Here is a 25,014-nt window from a genome sequence, read left to right as displayed (position 1 = left end):
TGGTTCATTTGCTTGGATAATCAATAAAATGAAAATACAATATGTGCTGGCACAGATCTGATAATAAAGGAGAAAGAAAAAAATAAATGCTACAACTCCTATAAAATGAGTAAATGATTTACAACCTTAACCAATGGAGACATACATAGAACCTGAAACTAAGCATCAAATGCATCATCTAATGCAAACCAAATAAATACAAATGTTGGTGACAAGGGTTTGGGTGGGTGGGGGGGATTCGAGGGAAGAATTGCACAGAATCAAAATGTAGTGTTTAACTACCACAAACTACTACTCACAAATGCATACATACAAATATTCACTACTTCCTTAACAGCTCCTCTATTCTTATTTCTAATCCATCATCTCACCATTGTGCTGAATGTTACTTGACATTTTTTTCACATATGTAATGAATTTCATTCAAACAAAGCAAGTATTTAGAGACAGTTAATGATATGGAAAAGGTCAGCTGCAGTTAAAGACAGCCGCTGTAGTGAAAAATCCATTGTGATAACGTCTTGCAGGTAAGTCTTGCAGGATAAAGTGTTTTTCTTTACAGTATGGACATAATTGCAAGAAAACAACATCTTGGTGTATACATTCTCCGTTTTGCATTAAGGAGTTTCTAGAGACAAAGTGGAAAATATGAGGGCCGTTACAGCTTGGAATGATCCTTCATCAAAAGACCTATTGTTTAAATGCCAGGGCGCATGAACAGGGAATCATATAATAAGAAACAAGAAAGACTCCTAATGACCTAAAAGATTTATTAATCCCTAGACACAAGGCTTTCAGCAATTCTTGTTTATAATCATTCTCATTCACAACTTCTCATCTCAAACATACATCTCACTAATACATAAGCAGCAGGCTAGCTTATTCATAGCTTACAAAGTTCAATTTACAAATCATTGTCAAAAAACTTAAAGTAATCAGCATTCAGTATATATTAAATTAGCAATGATTATCTTTTTCACACAGCGTTGTATCCAAGTAATTATAAACATTGTAAAGCCCTCCTTCATATTTCCAGTATTTTTTATTCAAGATAAGCTCAGATAACATTTCATATCATCACATGTTGAAAATGAGAAAGCAGACTGAGAGGAAAGTGTCACATGAACTTCATTCTTCTTTAAGCTTTCAAAGGCTGCAGGGATTTGTCCAGCAAAAACATGTAAAAAATAGTATAAAAAACATCCAGATGTCTACAGCTGAAAGTTGGAATGGAGTGGAACACAAGAACTATGAGGGCACAAGCAGTTTCTACGTGTGTAAGTCCTTCGAAAACCACAGTAGCAACTACCAGTGCTGCCCACAAAGGAATTCCCCGATTTACTTGGGTTGTAACAACTAGTCAAAATAGCCCTGAATGGAATGAGTCATTAGTGTGTGTCCTACATTCATGAGAGCAGTGTTACCCACAATTAATATTCAGCTGTTATCTACTATAAGAGTTGAGTGCCACTTATTCAAGCAGGCTGGTGAGAAAGTGAGCCCTGGAAGAAAGAGGAAAGGCAGCAAAAAGAAAAGAAAGCAAAATGAAAGGGGCACAAACTACTCTGGCCCACAATACTGTTCTGCAGGCAAAGGCAGTATGGTTGTCCCCTATTTTTCTTTAAGTAGGAGTCACAAAAAGGACTCTATGGGTTAGGTAAGGCAAGGCATGAGGAGGCAGGGTACAAGGTACAGAGAATTTTTCATCCCACCTATCGGTTGCATTATAATTAACAATCTCAATTAGGGGAGACTTAGTCAAGAACCGATTGCAACCTAGTAACTTTCTCTTGGCATGTAGTGGTGTAGACTGGATGGTTCTCCATATCCAGGCTGATAGCTGGCCAAAAGCTTATTTAACCATGCAGTCCATGGCTAGTCCAACTGGACAATAAACATCTCAAGTGCCTCACCAAACAAAATACAGGTCAAAGGAGTCAAACTGGGGGTTAGTTTCCTGAATTGTAACACCCATCCCGGGTTTGTCTTTATTTGGGGGTGCCAAGCTTCTTGGGAGTTCCTGGACGCTTTTGCCAAAAGTGACCAGGGATGGTGAACGCGTCAACACTCATGGACATAGTTTTGGACGGGATGACAGTGAACTGCTTACGGTCAGAGCTGTATTTGTAAATGGACTCAACCATCTCAAGAGAGATGACCCGGGGGCCGATACCAGTGAGCCGTGTCATCTCCTCAGTTTCAGGATTCATGGTGTAAACTGCCCTGAACTGGCAGCTGGCATCTCTGAAGAGGATAAGGAAGTGGTTGGCAGCGCTCCTCTCCATTTCCTGAAGTAGAAGAAAACATTTTTTTTTTTTTAAAACACCACATATGAGCTGCTGTCAATGAAAACCACACTCACTCACTCAGCCAATTTGTTGACCAGTGTTGACCAGTTTGTTGGACTCTGGCACAGCAGCATAGCTTACCTCTACAATCTTGTTTTTCTGTGGTTCATTGACCTTGCCAGCCAGGCAGCAGCGAGTGATAGCATTATGGATAATGAACTTGTTGGACTTGAAGCTTGGCTCCTTGTAGAGCTTTGGTCCTGTAACACATTAAATTTAAAATGTTCACCCAATAGACCTGAGCGGATCCATTTTTACAGTTCCCCGGTCTTGAAGATATCACTGACCTGTGTATTCTGGAATTGAAGCAGGTGAGGAAATAGTGGAGCCACTCTCCCAGTCTCTCTCACCGTTCTGAACACTTGTTCGCCTCGGTGACATTAGTCGGGAGGGAGAATGTGAACGACTAGAGTGAAATAAACAAAACAAAAATTTAATTATATATAATTAATCACAGGAAATTACTTAGATCTCTTAACACATTCTTGATACTGTTTTAGACCAAATACAAGCCATCATCACTGAATGTTACCTAGGAGACTTCCTGACAGTCAAGGTTCCAGAGTCATTTGCCATAGAGGACAAGTTCATTGTTGATTGGGAGTACACCTTGTTCAGTTTTGAGCCTACAAGAGAGAAAAAAGAACATGTGAATTTATAATGCAAATAAAATTCATACAAGTGTGGGAAGAAGGCTTAACACAAGTGTGGGTAAAAATCTGAACTATTTACCCATTAAACCCTTCACAGGGCTATGAGAGAGGACAGAGTCGTCTCTGAACACAGTCTTGGGTCTCTGCTTCTTAACACCTCGAACTGTGGTGGGTTTCTGCCTTAGGACCTTGTCCAAGTCCTCCATAATCTTCAGCTGTTGTCTCCTCTCATACTCTTGTTTTGTGAAAGCTCCTCTACGCTGTGGAGTCCCCTCTGCTGATGTGGGACGAGATGCTGGAGGTGTGCCTGGGGTCTGAGGTCTGTCGTCACTCTTATTGCCCCAGCCCTCAATGATCATCCACTGAGGTTTGCTACAAGAAAAGGACAATAATGCATGAAACTCTGAATGTAAGACATAGACACTTCAAACGAAATGATACATATCAGATTAGTAGTGGTGATAATGTGTTTAATCAATTTAAATTTAGGACATATTCAGTAAATTGTAATCATCACCAGTTATGTGCTAACAGTAATCATCAAACTTGACAAACCTGAACAATTTGAATAAATGATAATGAGTACTGTCTTCACTTGGATATGTAGGTTTAAAACTGACTAAGAATCTCACTTCAATTCTTTTTCTTTTTCCTGCTCAAGCTTGCGTCTCTTCATCTCTTCCGCTCTCTTCTGCTGTTTCTCTAGCAAAGCTGCCCTTCGCTGGGCCATCTCATCCTCTGGCCGTTCCTTGTCATCCTATTAATAACAGACAGAATTAGAAAGGCAGGATTGGGCTCATGTCAGAAATGCAAATTTTTCTAGAGTCATTCCAGTAATCTTTTATTACTGACTCTAGTAACAATAATTATACTCTTACTTTGAAAAAGAAACCAACTCCTCCTTTCATCTCCAGATCCGCCCGGTCACTCATTGAGTCTGAAAAAGGGTCAGGTAGTCTGTCATCCTCTTCACCATCGTCCCGTAAAGCCGATAATGAGATTTCTATCAGACTACTGCGCTTGCCATTCATCATCCCTGCAGGAGCATCGCTCTCAAAGGAGCACTCTGATGGGGCTCCAGAGCTGCAGCCTCCAACTGCAAGTCTTCCATTTTTATGTGAAGGGCCACGTGAAGCCTCCAGGTCGATGCTAAAAACACTATGATCATCATTGAACTCTGACAGGGTGTCATCTGCGACAGGACAGGGAGTTGGTGCAGGAGATGTTACAGGGGCCAGTGTAAGCGTGGGGACAGGGGTTGGTCCAGATGAACGTAACTCATCTTGGCTATCAGAGTCACCGATGGAGAATGTGGATGAAGTGTGGATTTGCGATTGCCAAGGGTTTACACGACGAAGGTGGGGGATACGATCCACATTTCGCGGTACGTTGATGACCCTCGACAAGGCTGGAACTTTTGCATCAAACGATCGATTGTGTTGGTGCTGTTTGGGGCTTTTAGGGGGCACAGACTGAGCTCTTCGATGGCTGTGGGGAGATTTAGGAGGCGTCATGTGATCTGCGATCTTCCGAGAGGGAGATAGAGAGGAGGAGATTGAAGTTAAATCCCTGTTGGATCCTCGAGACAGGCGTGCAGGGGTAGGTGCTGGGGTGGAGGTTTTAGGGCTGGCTGGAATGACCCAGGATTTGTTGTTAGAGACTGGCGTTTTCTTCTTCATCAGCTCATTCTGCTGCACAGTCAGCCGCTGCATGTCGCTTTGCAGGGAGCTAAGCGCTGCAGTCAGCTTGGATACAGCATTGTTATAATCCCCTAGTGGAACTGTCATTTTTTCTCCCGGCGTTGCAGAGCCCTTCTCTCCCGGTGTACCTTCCTTTTCTTTGGAATGAATGACTTGATTCCGGTGCTGAAGTCCTACTCTGACATTACCTTCATCCTCAACTGAGGGGCACTGTTGTGCCTCATTTTGTTCTTGACGCTCTTCCTCTTCCATTCGTGCCAACCGCTCCTCCAGTGTTAAATGAGACAGGTCTTCTTCTGTGGATGAGGTGTTGGCCTGGCCATTTTCTCCTTCCCCATTGCCTCCATCCTCACGCTGCCCCTTCTTTATTTGCAGAAAGGCACTTTTGCCAAGCCTTTGCCGGTGCTTTGCAAAAATAGCCTCAATGCGTTTCTTCTGGGCTTCAATAGCCTTGCGCTTTTCTTCAAGCCGGACACCCAGCTCAGACATGTCATTATTGAGTTGTGGGCTCTTGGGGCTTTCTTCAGGCTTTTGGGCCCATGAGGTTATCTGAGAAGAAGCAGGACTGCTAGCCTTAGGAGAATCCGTTGCCTGCTTCTTTTTGCGTTCCGCAAAACTGGTCATCTTCACACCACTGTCAGACACATCTTGGCCATAGTCTCTAACAGAGTTTGCACCAGTGACTGGTGTGCCTGGTGAGGACTGAGCCTTGGGCATTTCTTCCGAAGCATCAGAGTCCACACTGCCATCTCTCAAGACTGAGTCATCATCTTGTGAACATTCAGAGGTGTTTCTGATGCGACTAGACTCTCTGGATTCTCCTGCAGGTCGGTACATCATCCCTGAGCGAGTAGGGGCAGAGTAACTGACGGGCGCCAAGTTAGGCATGTTATGTTTAGAACTCACAGTATCGTCAGGAGAGTGGAGATAGAAGCCATCAGGAGCACCATCAGGGTGTAAACGAGGCTCCATCTTGTTCTCATTGTGGATAATTTGAAGAGCTTCCTCAATGGTGGGCAGTTCTCCAGTGTCTCCCGCTATAAGGCCATTCTCTTCTGCCAACTTTGGAATGCTGGGGGTCTGAGTAGCCCAGGAAGCTCTATGTGAACCACTGGGGCCAGGAGGTTTACTTAGTAAATGACTGAGATCTTCAGGTGGGGTGTAGGATCCCCGGGTCACATTTTGGACTGGTGGATTGAGTTGATCTGAGCTCACAGAGCGGGTTATCACTGGGTCGCCCATTACAACGTCCACATCACTGTCCAGCCCAAAGGGGATACTGAAGGATACTGCTGACAAGGGCCGGCTATTGGATAAAGCAGCTCAGTAAGTCCATAGTAAATTTAAAAGTGAGTTTAAATGGTACTAAATATATGGGTCATACCTGTGAGATTTCTTGCTCCATGTTTTTCCAGCTCCTTCTATATGAGACATTGAGGTAGACTGAGTCAAAGATCCTGAGCACAATGGGGACACACAGACATGTGAAGGCATGCACAACACACAAGGATGAACAAATCACCAAGCAATGGGCCAACAAACTTCAAAAAAGATGCAAAAAATGTTATACCAAAGACATTTAAGATCATAATATCAATGTTAATGTTAAGCGCAACTAAGACAAAAACGGACTGTGGGAAATGGCAAACCAGATTGGAAAAAGACAGAAACATATAACAAAAGTTATAGGTTAATGTATTAATGACAAGACAAATCCTTAATCATACCTGACACAGAAGACGAGATGGGGAGGAATGGCTTCTTGAAGATTGAAGGGGAAGTACTGCCAAGAAGAGAAACAACCTCAGCTCAAACTCACTCCAAAAAACAACAACCACCAAAGCAAAACCACTTTTAGAGTTTCCATACCTCAGTCTTGTTGGTGTCACTGGTGTGGATCCATCTAATATAAAAAAGAAAACCCCAACACTCCATTATATCATACATCAAATGTTATGATCACATTGACCCAAAAATTGATGACACTCACCTAATGTGTCTATTGACTGGACAAATTCTGGCCTTCGTACTTCAAACCACCAAAGCAGTTCTGCTAGGAAACTCAGCAAGTTCAGCTAAACAAAATCATACAAAGTAGAACAGCTATTACATAAACAGTATGCAATATTTGTGTTCATCCTTCAATTAGGTACAAGCGACATTATAATCCTAAATCACATTCAAATTTAATTTTTGTTAAGCAGATCTATCTGCAAATAGTCCTGAACCTACGACCACAACTAGTTCCGCGACGCCGTTTGCAAGCTAAATTGTTTGTAAGTCGTTCTTTATTAATATTAAATATATAATCAACATAGTAGTTGCTAAAAAGCCATTACTGCTCTAAATATGAAAGTACTATTTCCTAACACGTACCACAAACAATAAAAGGACATAAAAACAACACATACTGAAATAAAATACTGTAGTAATTAACATCTCTAACACTGCTAAATGAATTTTTTCCTCAGGGGGTGTATAAAAGTCAAGTTTTAAGCTATTTAGGTTTTCCACCGCATTTAATGAGATGCTGATGCGCTTCCAAGTGATCAAAAGTCCTACACGCCACTTCATGTTTGATTACTGCTTTATTTCCATTCAATTTCTCAGTTAACTCGACCAATAGTTAATATCAAATAGAAAAACTTGTGGAGTTCAGCATCGAATATTAGCCTCAGTTAATGCTTCCGAGTAGAAATGTAACCAGGTCAACATTGGTTCCTACATCATTTAGCTCCTACAAGGGGATGAAAAACAAAACAAAACAACAGGCAGGTTGTCACAGATTTTCCTCATAGGAAGCCTATAGTCTACATTGCTGGCACTAATATCCAACCTGACCCGAATTGTCAGTAGCGTCAATGTTCATGAACGTCCCCATGAATGTAAATACATTGTGTATTAGTTCCCTGGTCAGAAGTTTGCAGAGATGTGGCTAAAAAGATGAAATGGAGATGCTGCAGATGATGCATCTACAGGAAAGCCATATGGAGTCTGACATCAGAGCAAACTCTTTACTTATTCTTATATTTTCTGAGTTATTTTGAATGAAATACGAATTTACTGCTTCCTCCGTCGTGCTCTACCAGACATTGCAAAATTCCTGCAATATGTACTATTCTTTTCTGTATTAGGAGCTGCATTACCCTTATAAGACAGCTAGATTAGACCTACTACTTTTTTCAAATTGAGGAACCCATTCAAAAATCTTCCCTTTTAGGTGACAACACCATGAACATTTGATTCATCAAGCAAAGTCTTCAATAGATGTATTGAAGGTAAACAAAATGACAAACCTACGCTCATTCAGTTGATGAATGATAAAGAATGTGAATGTAATTACCTGAAGCTCCTGTGGTGTGTAAAGTATGTCCTCCAGTGCCAAGTGGCAGCAGCTCTTCAGGCAGCTGTCACAGAACTCCCGGATGAACTGCAGGTTATATAGGCTATCTGCTGCAGACAAGGGCTCCTTCATGCAAACATCTGACAAAGAGAGGAAAAGATGTGTTATGCAGACAAAAATAAAGTAGTTAAGAGTTGCTTGCAGAAACAATCTTTGTTGGTACCTTCAAGTCTTAGCAAGCCAGGGCAATAGTAATGTATGACTGCAGCAATGGCACAACCACTGGAGAGATCTTTGATTTCATTCACCACTGGAAATATAGGGTTTTGTTTGGAGTGAATTTTATCCTTCCTGTAGCGGAGCTAAAAAAAAATACAACAAGGAAACAAAACAATCAGAGTGTGAGTGTAATTGAGTGTGTGGTAACTTAAATATATGTTATATGCAATTATTGCTCAAACCAACATGAAAGTCAGTGTGAAAGTGAAAGTAAAATGTGGTTAGATAAAGTCTAAATATAAACAAAAGTCATGCTAATGTGTAACAGAGAAGATTCATGTGAACAAATGTAAGAAGAGAGGAGTCATCATTGAAAAAGAGAATATTTGAATAAGGGATAAAGGAACAACTGAAGGTCTCAGGGAGCCAGAGAGAGAGAGAAAGGAAAATGTCACTGGTTCAACTACAGCATAAAGATAAACAACCTAGTGTCAACAGGGCCAACAGTGAGACATCTCTGTTAACCATCACAGCCAATCACACACAAACACACACACCTCTGCTGTACACAGAACCTGGGGAACTGGTTGTACTTGGTGGTTTGAAGGTCTTCTTGAGTACCGGTTGTGATTCATGCACAACAATGTCATACATGCTTCTGTCTTGTCCCACCCTACCACATTTACACTGTGACGTGCAATTTAAGGAAAACCAGGATGTGATGTACACTAGCATTCCAACACCAATACAACAAGGTAAAAAAACACAATTGATCCTCAGATTATTGCTGCTTAATTAATGACATCTGAGCAATGGAGGAACAGGGGAAAGGAGTGGAGAAAAGGAGGGAACTTACAGGGACAAGTTTCCAGTACCAACGAGTAGGACACTGTTGGAAAGGACGAGGGACAGGAAATAGAAAAAGACAGGGAAATGCAAAACAGGAGCAAAAGGAGAGCTATTAAGCCTGGAGTGGAAGAACTGGACAAATATGAGAAAGGGCTGTGATGACTCTACAGTCTTGTGAAGACAAACAAAGCAAATTTTTTCTTATTGTGTCAGTCAACACTGGCATGAGTTGTAGAATATAAATGTCTAAAAGTGCTGCAAAACTAACAACATGAGCCTAATAATCAACAGTTTGGGTGAGGTAGTGAGAGCATGGTTCTCTACAAATTATGATATATGTTTGGATATACTGACACATTACAAAACACAGACATACATTGGAAGTGTGATGTGATACTCACAGAGGGTTCAAGAGGTTGGGGCTGTGTAACAACCTGAGATGTGTCACTCTGGGGTCCTTCAGTTTGTTCTCTCAACTTGTGGTTTAACTGAAATCAGGCCAAGAATGATATTGTTAGAACACATCAAACATCTACAATAGATTGTAAATAGTTTTAAGGCAGACTTAACTAAAGAAATGTTACATCCCAATCAAACAGTAACAGATCACCAGTAACAGGTCATGGAAAGATTAACTAAACTGTACAATGAGTCGATTCTGACTGGGCACAATAAATGTGTGTGAAACAAACATTGTGATGCTTTGGTTTTCTCCTTACCACATCAACCCAATGAAGCAGAGAATCCTCCCAGTTGGAGGCTCCACCCAGTAGCTCAGCGGATCCACTTGACTTCACCACAGTCACCGTCTCTATGGCTCCAACAGTCATCAGGGCGTCGATCAGTGCCAGGTGAACACTCTGCACCAATCATGTGACAGGAAGATGAAAAACTGTCAGAGGCGCAACAATTCACACAAAGATCAGCCAGACTAGATAGCACCAATCAATTACAGCTATGATGCTGGGGGATTTTTATTGCTTGAGCTGGACATAGATCACCTGTAACTGCTACAGAACTGGTACCATCTGCATCCTCTAGAGGTCCCTAAAGGCCTGCTGTGAATCAGCAGAAACACTAACAAGGCTTTCTCAGCAAGCAATAACACAGAAGAAGGTGTGGGTGATCTTTGGACTTGTGTTTGTACAATCATTAAAGAGGGAATGGACCTGAAATATGATAACATATTTGTTCCAGGGCTGTCGTTCCTCTGCTGCTTTACCTTTATTTGCCTACTCTTCAGCGTGCTTCCCTTCCCTCCCACCCATTATAATACTGCTGTATGACTCATGTGGAAAAGAGTACAGGATAAAATAAGGTGTCACCAGACTAAACCACATTTTCTGGTACGAAACAAAGTTTCCATATCCCTTCAATAGATCTGGTATAAAAGTATGTTTTTTCTCCAAACAATGTATTTGATGTACAATATACTTAAGAGATTGTTTACAGATCCAACAATTAAAATATTATCACTGCTACATGCAATTATTTTGCCTTCCTAAGCATTTGTATCAAACAACCATGAGTATATTTACTTACACTTATAAATCCACTGGACAGCCCTTTCTCATGGCTGGAGCCAATTAAAATGCACCAAACATTATCAGCTCAGTCAAAAAGAGCACCTTAATGCTATTAACCTGTTAGCTCATTATAGGTTGTGTTCTGTTTGGGCCATGGGATGGCAACAAACAACGCTTTATATGTCTAAGCCTCATATTTTTGTAACTGATTCAGATTTATTTTTTTTTTACAATTCTAATCATAATTTTTTTGCATGCTTGTTGAATCACAGTAACTGTTTTACAAAGTTCTTTCTTCTTTCAGGACTCCCCACATTGATAAACAATGTCTATGTGGTAGTAGCAGAAAGACAAAAGTTTAAAATTTAAATGAATGGGGGAAAAAATTCCCAAATTATCAACAAAAGAAAAGCCTACTCAGTGCGAAACCGATTCATATATCAAAGAAAGGATGGACAAGTCAAAAGAAACACATTCCCATCCTAGAGTCACTCCTTCAGCTTTGACTCTAATCTGTACAAATTAGTGCCTCTTTCCATTTATTACTTCACTCGAGAAGCAAAACATTCCTGCTCTAATCTCTTGTGTTGTCCCAGTTGGGTGCTGGTGATACTCCTGCTGTGTGCATGAGCCTTAGTACTGAAACCTGAGGTCAAATGCTGACCCATGCAGACTGTTGCAGTTTTGTCATTTATCATTAGGCTCTGTACTGAAGTGAGTCACCAGGGACCATGTGGCCCTGGTCGGCTTTCCCTCCCAACACTGCCATAAAACTCCTTTTATCTATGACACAACTTTCTAATTTGCACTGCAAATGTCTGCATAAGGGGAGAAATTTCCACTTAATACAGAGAAGGGCTTCAATCTGACTCATTCAGAGTACTATTTACAAAAATAAAAACAGTAGGGCAGGGCAATTTCATTACGGTAGTAGCTTAACATACAAGTATTTTGAGATATGAGCCACCGCGAGTGAAAATCTGAATTACGAGTCATGCTTCGGGACTCCACCACTAGTTGGCAAATGGATACAACATCAGCTGAGACTGCATCTCATTCTTTCCCACATGGTGTCCGCAGAGTAAAGACATAGCTTGTGTGTGCTCATGACCTTTATGTTTCTTTTCATACTTTATCATTGTTTATGTAACTAACATCTAATTACGCACAGGTAAAGTATGCATGTCTACTGGTTGATATTTGAAGAGTTTCTTGCTGATGTAAATAGATATTACCCAATTTATTGCAAAATTAGCTTTACATGCTATTGTGTATACATCTGTCATGTTATAATGCTGTGTGATCTTTGGCCGCTTTAATGGGTACATCCATGAAACCCAATAAAATCCACGCTACCAGCTTTGTTTTATCTTCTGTAGGTCACAGGAGCATAAACTTATTATAGTCATTTTTAAATTTTATCAGAATGTTCACGTAACCAAATGCTTGAAAACTGAACAGTGTTTTCCTTCCCCTTACATATGTCAGTTTAGTTAACCAAAACAATAAAACTCCATACATTAATCAAAAAACAGAAAAATGTCCTAGTTAAAGCAGAATTTATGGCACAGCTGTTACACTGTATAACCTTTGATTTTCCTCCATAAAAGAGACGGAATATTAAATACTAATATTGGGAAAAGGTTATTAATTTTATGATACCTATTTTCAGCCAGTTGTGTTTTGAGATTGAGCATCTTTTTTTTTTTTGTCTGCATGTATTCTCATAGTTTAACCCCATAAAAGGGGGTCAACCTTTTATGAGATCAATGCTTATTTTAGTCTTTCAGCAAAATCTTTTATACAATTTAATGCGTGCATGTGACCGTCACCACTCCTCTCTGGGAACTAAATTGTCAGTCTTTATTAGAATTTCCTATTGTGAGCCAGAGAGGGAAGTGCTGCACCCCTGTGAGTTAAGGGGGAAAGCAAAAGGAGACAGGGAGAGAAAACACAAACAAGGTAGTGGATAGACAGGCAGTGCTGTTGGAGTGAAAAAGGTTTAGGCTGTTTTATTCTTAGAACTGATATTTCGATCGACACAGATGTTACAAAACATCAGATTAGTGGAGGTCCTGATAGTATAGAATAGGCCACCAGAAGAAACCAGTGTAAGAGGAAGATAGAGGGCATAATATTGTGATGACTGATGTGAGACTCATCACATTCTGACGGGACCCAATGGTTCTCAGTAATTGGACTCGACAGGAGCTGGTAAACCCTGACCCAGCATACATGTGTGATGAAGCCAACACCCAGATAGGCTACCAGAACTCAACAGGGCCAGGCCAGCCGAGCACTCCCAACCCCGGCAGCCAGGAGCATCCAGAAGCCATCATCCGAAGAGCCACCGGGGGCACCGAGAACCACGTAGATCCAGGGACCCAAAGGAGGCAACGGCCGCCACCGCCAGGGCGCACGGGACTGGCCCAAAGGGCAAGGGGCCGGGAGGCCCCCCACCACACCACCCCCCTGCCACACCCCCAACCCCCATCTGCCACGCCCACATTCCGCCCAATCCCCCAAAGATCATCTTTTAAATTCTGCCAGTAAGTAGTATATTTCAAATAAATGGCTTTGCTCCTGAAAGTCAAGTGTCACCTTAGGTTTGAACTACTGTCACTGTATGAAAGGAGACCATGTGACACTGGGTGTGTAAAAAACTGGCAATGCACGCGGATGAACGAGACGGACAAACATTGTAAACACGTACTAGAAAAGTTATTTACAGGAGAAAGTGGAATGCAAATCATGACAAAAAATGCAGAATGCAAGGGGAACACGGGGTTGATTTTGCATAGCAGGCCCTGAAGTATTTGGTAAGCTAAATCACAAGTCTCACTAATGAGAGGGGATAGAGGAGAAACTCATGAACACTCAGCATTGGACCTGCCAAATCACCATAACAACCTACCAGCTGACCCACAATGCATCTCAACATAAGCCTGACTGCAGCATTGCTCCATGCCCTGGCTTTTTTGCTGGGAAACATCCAACATGTCTCAAGCTGATATGAGACAAAATATTAATGCCCTTTCAACTGAGCTTGTCAGTATGAAATCTTTTGGAAGCTCTACTTTTTCTACAATTCAAAGGCATGTTGTAGATCATTAAGTAAGATTATAATGAGGGGAAATGTGATTATGCCCGAAATGTGACTTAATCCAAACCCTTACCCTCCCGTACAAAAGGGGAGACAAACAGGGGGATCAGGCAAATATGGGGCCCAACTAGGACTTTCCACAAGAGGTTCTCTCACAGCCAGTTTGAACAATTATATTAATATGGTCTGTATGCTTAAACAACAGCAAAAATTGTTCAGAATAGTTTTACATCAAAGTTGCTTAACATGTGGTAAATAATAACTACTACACATCAGTTTTTCTTTAATCAGCAAAGGCCAAAACCAGAGCAAATGGTACAAGATGATGGTCACTGTTTCTGATGGTCTGTCACCTCCATTTTCAAATAAGCCCCTGATGGATGCTCACTTGACCAGAAACCTGCTACCACAGCAGTATGATTTAAGACAAAGTGTCAGTGCTGATCTAAGATCAACAGAGGACCAGGAACAGGGTTAGCTGAATTATGGCTACATGACTTGTTTTGTCACGGTCAGACCAAATATTCCTTTCTGGTTTAAAAAATACATAGCCATACATTCAAACATACTGTATGTTTGAAACGAACAATTATGATCTTGTTCCATTGTCTAAAGCAACAATAACTTGGTATATTGTTGATGTTGTTGTGACGAGTTAAAATAGTGAGTCAGTAGTCATTTCTGGCACATCATCCACTCATGGATGATGAGATTCAGTCTGCATGGCAGATTATCTCTAATCTGGGCTGAGTTGAGCAGAGGAACAGTTACCAACAGGACACACACCAACGCGCACACACACCAACGCACACACACACACACACACACACACACACACACACACACACACACACACACACACACACACACACACACACACACACACAAAGATGCATATATAAGCTACAAATTTTAGAACAGGCTGAGTTGTAGATAAATTACAGAAGCATCATCATTCACCTGTTTCAAGAGCTTCGTTCATTCTGTGCACAAATGAGGCGAACGTAGAGGCATCAGCACCCAACAACTAACTGAAGTGGTGACTTAACCAACATAGAATTTATATAATTAAAACAAAATATTAAAATCAAAAGAAATGCAAATAAATACTAATTCTCTTATTTGTGAGGTTGTGTTACTGAGATACACCATTTTAGAGTTTCCAGATCAATCTGTTTACACAAAAAACTACTGATTCACAAATTCAAGTTCTTCTAGAAACAATAAAAGGAAAATAATTCTTGGAGCAACACAAACTTTGTTGACGATGATTACTGTGTCACAATTTCACACAATGTTTTCAGTTAAATGTGCTTTCTGAGATATAGATGTCATTTTTTGCCCCACTTAAGATGATAGAAAAGAGTGTTGTGTACAAAAAAAACAAAAAAAAAGCAGGTTATTGATGCTCAGTACTGAAAATGGCGCAGCAACCAAACCCAGTGCCAGCATCTTTCAGGGTTAGGATAAACCCACATCTCTGGATTAATAGTTGAGCCAAATACTACAACTGTATTCAAATGAATAGCAAAGTCAGAAGACGTGTGATGCCTCAACAGCAAGTGAACGCAGACCAAGCACAGAGGTAAGAAGATTCTGGCAACTCATGAACCAGAACAACACATTTTTATGTATATGAAATCTTTCTTATCCTCTTGTTTGCCAAAGATATATTTGAGGCTTAAGCATACAAGCAGTACTGCAGCAGATTGCTGCTGTTGCTCCAAAGCCGTTTACTGGCCAAGACCCACACTGATGCTCCATCCTTCTAATGCTGCTGCAGCATGACCCACTTTTTCTTTGCTTGCCACACTGTAGCCACAGTGCCAGTCAGCAGCAGACAAGATCAGCTTTGGAGCAAAAAGCAACTGAAGTTCCCATGTATGAAAGCAAAAAACAGCATGAGGCATGAAGAGTAACAGCCAAAATGAGTTTAGTGATAAAGATTTAAAACTTAGATGTTCAGATCTAGCTTTGAAGAACCAACAAAACCTGAAAGGCCTAAAAGCAAATGACCACACATTCAGCATGTTTGAGAGATCTATTACATCACTAGACCATTGTGCTTTAGTAACTTCATTACGGGAAAACTGCAGTAATTATGACAAAATTACTATGACTAGGTTTTATTTTAAATAAAACCTAGTATTAATCTTTTGTTGCACTAATAAGAGCAGATGTGAGCATATACAGACCTTTATTTTGCAGACTGTGACATTATGTGCAAGGACAAGATTGAATGTGACACTACAGATAGCATTTGAAAAGTGAAAAATTCTTCTGAAATTCACATTGTTAGATTTTGACTTTTGGAAGCAACAGCAGCACAAGTAGACTACTGAAATAATGAAAAAGAAGAAAATCCCTACTGAAAGTATCCTTTCCACTGTCCTTAATAGCTTTCTCCCTCTGGTTAGAGTTTCACTTGTATTTATACAAATCATAAATGAAGTCTGGTAGATTCCAAAGTAAAATTTGAGCATAAACTTTATCTTATTACTCATTATTTTTGTTTTATTATATGGTGTATATAGTCATAGCCTATATCACAACATAACAGTCACCAACATTTCCATTTTACCAGGTGCTACTACAAATGTGTTTCTGGCATTAAATCTAGAAAATGTCGTTGATGCATACACATCATTTCAAGCAAACAATTAGCATAAGAGCAACAAAAGCACCTGTGCCACACCTGCTCCGGTAACCCATAGACAACGGTGGAGCAAACAGAATTCACCTCTTAACAACAGCCTGCATGTCCTAGGAGACTCCCAGTTTACCTCTCAGAAACAGCCAGTGAATACATGTGTATCAAGGTGGCTGTTGAAAGAAATAATTTATATAAAATGATTCTGTCTGAACATTACTAACCTAGTTTCCCTTTTGTGAACTGAAGTAGAAAAGCAGTAAAAGATTAAGATTGTTTATTTTCAAGTAATTTTCGTTGTCCATTAATTTTCAGGTGTATTGAGATTTCTCTTGTGTACTAGAGAGAGAGAGAGAGAGAGAGAGAGAGAGAGAGAGAGAGAGAGACAGAGAGAGAGTGAGAAAGACAGAGACAGAGACAGAGAGACAGAGAGAGAGAGAGAGAGAGAGAGAGAGAGACTCTCATTGTCAAGGGCTAAAAGGATAAACCGGTTTCTCTGAGTTTGACTCACTTACACTAAGTATTTTCTCTACGGGGTATTTAAGTTTCACCAGAGCTGTTTAGTCATTGTTCCATAAATTGTATGGACCAACTATTGAGTCTAGACCTTCTTTGTCCCTGTGTCCCTTCTTTGCCTTGTGGAAAGGCCCTAGTCCAAACAGCTGGATCCACTCATCCTCTTAGATCACTGGGGGCCAGAAGGGGGGAGGGGCAGGTTTGAAAGAGAGGGGTTTTTATGTCCCTTAATCCCTTGAATCAAAGCAAAAAAACATAACAATATCAACATACGGAACCCTTTCTACCCCATCTGATTTTCACCAGACTTCCGGGATAACATATCATCAAATTCGCCAGAAGGTCTACACTCAGCGTGCCAGACACTACCAATATGACATACAGTATAAATACTCCTTGAGGCCATTACCAACACAAATGGATCCCAGATGTATATGTACATATTATTCACACAAACAAACCATAAAATTACCATTTTGATGGGCTTATGTCGAAGGTCTGCATCAGTCACTGGTATGTCCTGATCATTGTGGATTATGCCCCTTTGAGTCAGGAGCTGCACTAGGGCTGCATTATCTTTGGGCTGTTCCTCGGTTTTGCTGCCCCCCTGTAAGAGGCTGTAGGTGCGGCAATAAAGCTCTGAGGACTGCAGGAGTCGCGTGACTGGTGGCTTAAGATGCTCTTGCTCATACTGGTCACAGTAGAAGGGGTCTCGCAGCTCTGTTGGGACATTTTCTACAAAGAAACAAAACATGCAGACACAGTTAGAAATGTTCCTGGAACACTGTTACTTCTACAGAGTTGAATTCAAACTTTAACAAACAATAAAGGAGATGTACTGCATAAAGAAGGCAATGTTCTGAATGTTCTGACTTTAGGAGAAAAAGCAAAGCAACCATGGGGCACGGTGTGCTCAGAGGTCGAAGTCTACAGATTACAAGATGATTACAAGATGCTCTGCCACTCATTCGTCTTCACCTTTTTGCAGAACTTTCTGATAAACATTATAGCTGCATTATTAACTTGGTGTAGGCTGTAACATTCACATACACCACCTGCCCTTGTGTTTACTTTGCTTTAGCAAGATGTAGGAAGTTTGGGAATGGATATATAGACTTTGGTGAGGGTGTATACTACCTTCAACAGAAAAAAAATTAATAACAGTACAAGCACATTTCATATTAAAATTTAGAATCACAACCACCACCATCTAAAAAAGTTCAGATCAGATCAGAAAGAATGTGATGTGACTTTGAGAACAAGAAATGTCTTCTGGGATTAAAAAAAAAAAGTAGATACAGTGTGTGTGTGTGTGTGTGTGTGTGTGTGTGTGTGTGTGTGTGTGTGTGTGTGTGTGTGTATACTGTATTACCTACCACCCTCAGCAGAACTTTCATGTGCAAAAATCAACACTAAATACATTAAGGCTGTATAGTGTTATTCTGATAAACACTAGATTACAATGCTGCGAAAAAATATTTGTCCTTGAAAACTGAATTAGCACAAAATGCAAAATAAATGATAATGCTATTTAATCAGGCAAATACTTGATAGCTAATCACCAACATGAAAAGGTATTTATCCCTACAACTTAATATAACAGACTAGTTTAAGCTCAGTCTCTGACATCACCAGTGGAGTTTTGTCCCACTCTGCTCTTCTAGAACTGCTTTAGTGCTGTCACATTGGGGGCTTTGTCAGTAGGCTTTGTCACTATTTTCAGTTCCTACCACAGAAGTACAAAGGGGTTCAGGTATGAATTTTGACAAGGCCATAAAAAATGTTTTCCTTTGGGCTATTCATATGAGGAACAACTTTTATGCATGGGATCATTTTCTTGCCTTGGTCAAGTCCCGCTTGAGCTTCACCTGACCTGAGGAACTGACATGTTCAGAATTATCTCATAAAAAGCAAAATGCATGCTTCCTTCAATTATTGCAGGTTGTCCTGGCATAAGCAGCAAAAGTATCCCCCAGGTCTTTCACTGCTACCTCCATGTTTGAACATGCCATAGTGTTTATCATAGAATGTTGTGTTTTACTGACGCACTGATGTAACGGTACCCCTTATTCTGATAGTCAGCTCAACTCTCTGCTCATTGGTCCATAAAATATTTTTCCCTAGACCACGCCACACAACCATTGATGCCATTTTGCCAATTGTCTTTGGAATACTGGACCCATGAGCACTGACTTTTATTGAGGTGAAAGAGGCCTGCAAGTGCTTTAATGTTTTCTTGGACTTCCTGAATGAACCTTTGCTGTGGTCGAAGTTTTGAAAGTTTGGCCACTTCTGGGAATGCTCACTCTTGTTTTAAGTCCTCTCCATTTGTAGATAATGTGTCTCACTCAAGGTCTGTAGAGTCCCTGAGTATTAGGAAGAGCTTTACAATCCTTCCCAGTCTAGTTTTTTAAGTCATCTCTCTCACCTTGTCAGGAATTTCTTTCGATTTTGCCGTAATCTGCTATTGGTGAGGTTGCCTTTGTTGAACATTCAGTTTTGAGGATTCAACACAATTTCATAACAGACACATACAAAAACAGAAAAAACCATGCACAATAATATTTCAAAGCAATGTAGAAACAGTCTTTGTGGAAAAAGGTTTCTCTGTATGAAAACAAAACTTGTAGCAAACATTTTAGAGGACCCTTGGGGAATGAAAAGAGTTGAAATGCTGAAATACCAGTTGTCTCCCTGAGAAGAGAAAGGAGAACCCTATACATGTCATTCTTGCCTCAGGGTTATTTCAAAGGTGGTGTCACTATGTTTTATCATTATAAACTCATGTAATCGAACCACTGACTTCAGATAACAGAACAATACACCCAAACTCAAAAGATTAGTCAATGCAATCTTTTTGGTCTCTCATTCCGTCATGACTTTGGTGAGACAATGTTGTCAGTCATACTAAATGGTCCAGTTTGTTGTAAATATACTCCTGTGTAAAAAACAATAATGCTTTCCGTAGCACTATTAACACTGTGAGACAAGCACCAAAATGGGTAGAAAAGCCTTGCCACGATAACATGTCTTAAAACATTCCCAGAAGGCAAAGCAGGATGCAAATGCTTCTACTCAGTAAGATCAGGGAGATCGATATGAGAATCATTTCCCTATGAGGTGGCCTAGCTATGAAGAGTTTGTGTGTTATACATATCGTGGAAATGTGTTAAAAAATTTGAGGTTGCTAATTACAGCACAATCCTCCAAAAAATAAACGGTCAAATTCAAAGGATAAGGGTACACTTAATGTTAAAAAACTAAAAGGATCAGTTGCAACATAGAATGAGCAAGGTAAAACTAGAGCACATCAAAAACAAAACAATATGGAATTTGATTCCTCCATAGCACTGACATCATTGTCTTCAGGAGAAAAATTTAGATTACAAATAAGTTTGTGGGTTCGTATAAATTAGTGAAACAACCTATCAGTCATTTTCATAGTTCAAAGGGTCAGTGCTTATCTACTAGTGGAGGACTGCTTTTCAGAAAGGTCAAGGCAGACATTTGTCCATAACAGTTTAACCAAAGGGCTTAATCTTTATCTTCAGGTGCCCTGTGAAATTGTTGACTCTGAGCTCTTCTATTCTTGAGTAGTAGTAAATCAAACAGCTTTTCTCAATAGCAGTGTCACATTATCATCGTCATCATTATCAGGAAATCACAAAGTTTTTGCTACTAAAATGTAAAGTGGGATGCTTGTGCTACCTTGCACCTTTTCAATCTAGTAATTGTCCTCGTCATGTCACAGGTCGTGCCGAACAAGCAGACATTAATCAACAGGCACAAGAAAACATCACCACATTGTTGGGGGTGGGGGCTTAAAGAAGGGCTCACTACCCACTCCTTCTCATTTTACATTGAAGTGGACTAATCAGTGTAAGATTTACAAAATGTTGTCACAGTAACTGAACATAAGTACTTTGCTATTAATAACACAGCACAACATCTTGTAAAACCTGATGGACTGCAAAATCAAAACAGTCAGGGAGGTTATACAATTAATTACAACACAGGTTTGCAGAGGTGTGCAAGGTAAGCATAACAGCAGGAATTTCAAGACTACAGTAGACACTGCCATCCATAAGAGCTCATACCTGCCCAATCAAAAAATTTTGGTGACACTTTTCTTCCCTATACGGTACTTCAATACAACATGAAAAGCTAGTAATATACATGCATAAGATTACAAACTGATAATCGTTACAAAGTGTGCATAATGTATTTAAGTATGAGCATCTCTTTTCAAGTGTCTTCAAGTTAGACGCCAACTACTGATTAGTTGCCAAGTGTTTTTAAGCTCACACTGAGGTGTGGCAAATGACTTGTCTTGTCTTATAAAATATGGCAATATCTTTAAACATAAAGTACAGCTCTATCAAAAGGCATCCTCCAGTAAGAGTTTAATGCAGTATACTAGTTGGACGCGCTACCTTTTGAGTCAACACTGGATGCAAACAACACCTCTTCAGGTCCTTATCCTTTATTTACTCAACAGACACATATCATTAGTGAAGACTGAGCATTTGCTTCAAAAGAACTTAAGTCAGATCCACAGGGAGTTTTGAAAGTAGTTGTAAAATACAAAAAGAAATACATGTTTGAAACATACAGACACAAAATGGCTTGTTTCACTGCTATACAATATTACTGAAGAGACTGATGACCAAAACTTCCACATTTAAACAGGGCTGTACCACTGTATTTGTAATGTATTGCACTTGTATATATTTTAATCTATATGCACATGGCAAGTGTTGCAATATTCTGTTTAGCTTATGTAAATTGTGTTGTCTCTCATTTTACGTAAAGCAGTTTGTTCTTGTTTTGTGTAAAGCATATTGTAACCCATGTTCAAATACAGACTATGTACATTTTTATTGACTCAGAGTTTAGTGGAAATTTTGTTATTTATAGATTGATTACACTATTTCTTCTACAAGATGAAGAAGGTCGTACGCACTATTCATTTTGACAGTGAAAATCATGTAATCACTGCTGTGGACCACCTCTGGGAGTCCTAGATTTTCACCTCTACAAAAAAAATTAGTATATGCTCCATAAAAGCTGAAAATAAAAATATGCTAGGTTTTCAAAAATTATCTGGCGCTACATGTTTCTCAGTCAACCATGGCCCCAAAAAAACTACAGTAATGAAAATTTTGGGCCTATTTGTGCCAAAAGACAAGTTGTTGGTATATCCCAGGCACCAAATTACTTTGTAATGATGAGAGTCTAGGCTGGTGAGTTCCATAATGCTATTATGAAATTCCAAAAATGTTACCTTACACATCAAACAGCACATTATCGGAAAACTCAAAGATAATCCTGGAATGTTTTCCTGTGCCACTTTTTTCTAGTCTAAAAGGTGATGAGGAAATGATTACGGCTGATCTTTTCATCTTTCAAGTCTTATATTTCAAACTACTCATTACTGCAATAATTTTCACACCTACAAGAGTACAGAGATGAAAACACATACCGGTAGGTACTATGGTTCAAACTTTTAAGGACAGTTTGCATTATCACAATCGCACATGAATTAAAAGTCATTTACATGAGACTTAAGTTTTGTTTTAGTATTAAGTTCTTTATTTTGTTAGACTTACTACTACAATTACCGGTAACTACCTTTCCAACACATTCCTGTCTAAATATAGACTAGAGATGTGTACAATGTACACCAGCAAGAAAGTCTATTTTATAGACTTGGGAAAGGATTTCATGATGTCATCTTGATATGCAGGACCTTCAAAGCATGACAAATGAATTGACTACGACGAAGACTATAAACCACACAAACCTAGACTTTCTATTACTTTAATGTCATATGAAGTGTGTGTTTGACTAGAGGACGTAATGACTGAGGTCTTAAGCAGAGTATACTGTGTCTGCCTTTAGTCCTGGCCCTAAGGTTGGCCTTCGATTGTGTAAAATACAAACTGAAGTCAGGTTGTTCAAGTAAAACTGAGTTCAACTCATAACTCTGATGTCTGCATTAAATCCTTGCCCCCCCAAGTTTGTGGATTCATGCACAGCACATAAAGAAAAATGATTGAGTTATTCGTTTTGGTAAACAGGTTTATTAGAAAAATAGAACCCAGTTATTTGATTATGAATAGGCTCAATGTTGACATTTTGATGAAATAGAAGAATGTCTTAAACATTGTCTTTTGGTGGTTTTCTTTGAGAAATGTTATCCAGATAGCCTAGACTTCATGTCCAAGCGTCATGTTATTACCTCAGCATCACGTTTGGTGTGATTCTGATGTGTCTTCATCAGCACAAGTGAAAACCGGTGTGAAAGGTGCCGTATTCTATATAGAAATCCCATTTTCTTATTGTGATGAGTTTTTTTCATTATAGGGGACTGTTGCCCTAGAACGTCTCTTGAGAATTGTGAACTAATGACATTGGAAGAAATCCCAAAACAATTAATGCAATTAACGATTGTAAACTGCGGAAGAGGGGTGGTGTTCCCTGGTTAGTGTCGGCTGTCGTCAGAGTGAAGGACGGTACTGGAAGTCATCTATGCCGTACATGCCATGCCTGTGTAACCGGATTAAAAACATATCCTGGAAGTCTGGCGGCTGGAAATACGACAAAATTGGTTTGCCTAAACTAGGCCTAGTGAGGCGGCCTGTTTCTCAGGCACAAGCACACAAGGAAAATGTAGCCACACATTGAGGGACAACAAATGACATGTGTCAAAAAATGCAAACCGTGTGTGGTCCCCTTTTCATTTGCTGCTCTTTGTGGCGAGAATCGCTGAGCTATACACACACTAGTTACCCGTCATGCCTGTGCTCTTCGATACATAGCCGGATAGGATATAAACATATTGCGGACAACAAAAGGATACAGAAACGACCCATCCCAACAACATTATAAATCATACGGCCTGTAGCTTCAATATAAACCTACCTGTGCTGCCGTAGGATTTTGCCAACAGCCAACCAACACTTGCGCATATTTTTGCTTTAGTACAGTCATACAAATCCAATGGCTTTATGTCTGGGACCACAAAAGTCTTCTTCATGCTGGGGGAGTCCACCATAGCGCTTCTGCCTCAAAAAGGAAGGATTGCAGGCTAAGAAAGGCTACTAGACAGCACAAAAAAATTCAAGCAATCATTATTTTAAATAACTATTCCACAAGAGCGCTGGGGATGGGAAGACGGGATAGTTAGGAAAATAACCAGTCCGAAGCTGCTTCCAAGTGGTTAAATGTCCTCTTCTGTGTGGTTGAAAGACGATATCCTTCTTAAATTACGCATCAAGATCCCCAAAAACCCTGTCCCACCGGTCTGTTAGGCAAAAACACAGTATTTTCCTCGTTTTTGCCCTTCCTCGTCCGCATTGCTAGGCTGTCTGTTCACCGTACGTAGCTCCATTGAGAATCCCAGCTATGACTGACTACAAGGTGCTCCACACGACTATGACTCGCGCTTCTCGACATCCAATAGACATCGAGTTTGAGCTTTGAGGGCGGGACCTCGCTGTGTCAGCAAAGACAGCAGGTAGAGGTGTGGTGTGACTTGTGCTACAGGTTTATCTGCTTGGTCACACACACATGACAGCCTGAGGGACCCCATTCGATGGAAATCATTAAACAGGTAAGTATTATCTAAAGATACATTCAGTACCATAAATAAAACTAACAATACTTTATATAATATATATATATATATAAGGTAAACTTAAAAAAATTATAAAATATCAAAAATATTAAAGCATTAAAGAAATCAACATGTAATGTATATTATTAAAAGCAGAGGTTAAAATGCTTATTAGTCCTCTCACTGAGCTCAATGGGTAGAAAAGCATCTCATATGATGGCCACAAGGATTTACTTAGGTAAGAACTATTCCTGTTATCTTCCCAATAAACAACATAACTACTATTAAAGTTACAAAGCCGCCTGCATGTATTTTTCTGTATGCCTAACAACTCAGCAGCCAATAGAGCGGTATGTAAAAAGACTACCAAGAGTAGGTTACACATACTAGCTGTCTGTTAATATAAAGACAAAGTATAGTTGGGTAAAAATACAGTTGGTAGCTTCTAATGATGATTGTGATCCCATACATATTATTCACAAATTTTCT

At 39.9% G+C, this 25,014-nt stretch overlaps 1 protein-coding gene across 2 annotated transcripts; it reads right to left on the bottom strand.

The window, feature by feature from the left end:
• Positions 1–3: 3 nt before the first annotated feature.
• camsap3 (calmodulin regulated spectrin-associated protein family, member 3) lies at positions 4–24,299 on the bottom strand. 2 transcript variants are annotated; one of them, XM_068336893.1, is made up of 17 exons: positions 23,832–24,299; positions 17,380–17,642; positions 9,832–9,972; positions 9,514–9,600; positions 8,268–8,406; positions 8,045–8,184; positions 6,692–6,776; positions 6,571–6,604; positions 6,429–6,484; positions 6,086–6,158; positions 3,880–6,007; positions 3,634–3,758; positions 3,081–3,373; positions 2,881–2,974; positions 2,636–2,754; positions 2,430–2,548; positions 4–2,288 (listed from the first exon to the last, which is right to left on the bottom strand). In XM_068336893.1, exons 1-17 carry the CDS (start codon positions 23,962–23,964, stop codon positions 1,989–1,991), a joined length of 4,329 nt encoding a protein of 1,442 aa, XP_068192994.1. In that variant the 5' UTR covers positions 23,965–24,299; the 3' UTR covers positions 4–1,988. The 2 variants fall into 2 exon arrangements, with proteins under 2 accessions (XP_068192994.1, XP_068192995.1); XM_068336894.1 differs by having other exon boundaries at positions 6,086–6,122.
• Between the last annotated feature and the right edge of the window lie 715 nt (positions 24,300–25,014).

Source organism: Antennarius striatus, chromosome 16 (assembly GCF_040054535.1).
Source record: "Antennarius striatus isolate MH-2024 chromosome 16, ASM4005453v1, whole genome shotgun sequence".
NCBI lineage: Eukaryota > Metazoa > Chordata > Actinopteri > Lophiiformes > Antennariidae > Antennarius > Antennarius striatus.
This window is presented reverse-complemented; position numbering and strand designations above follow the sequence as displayed.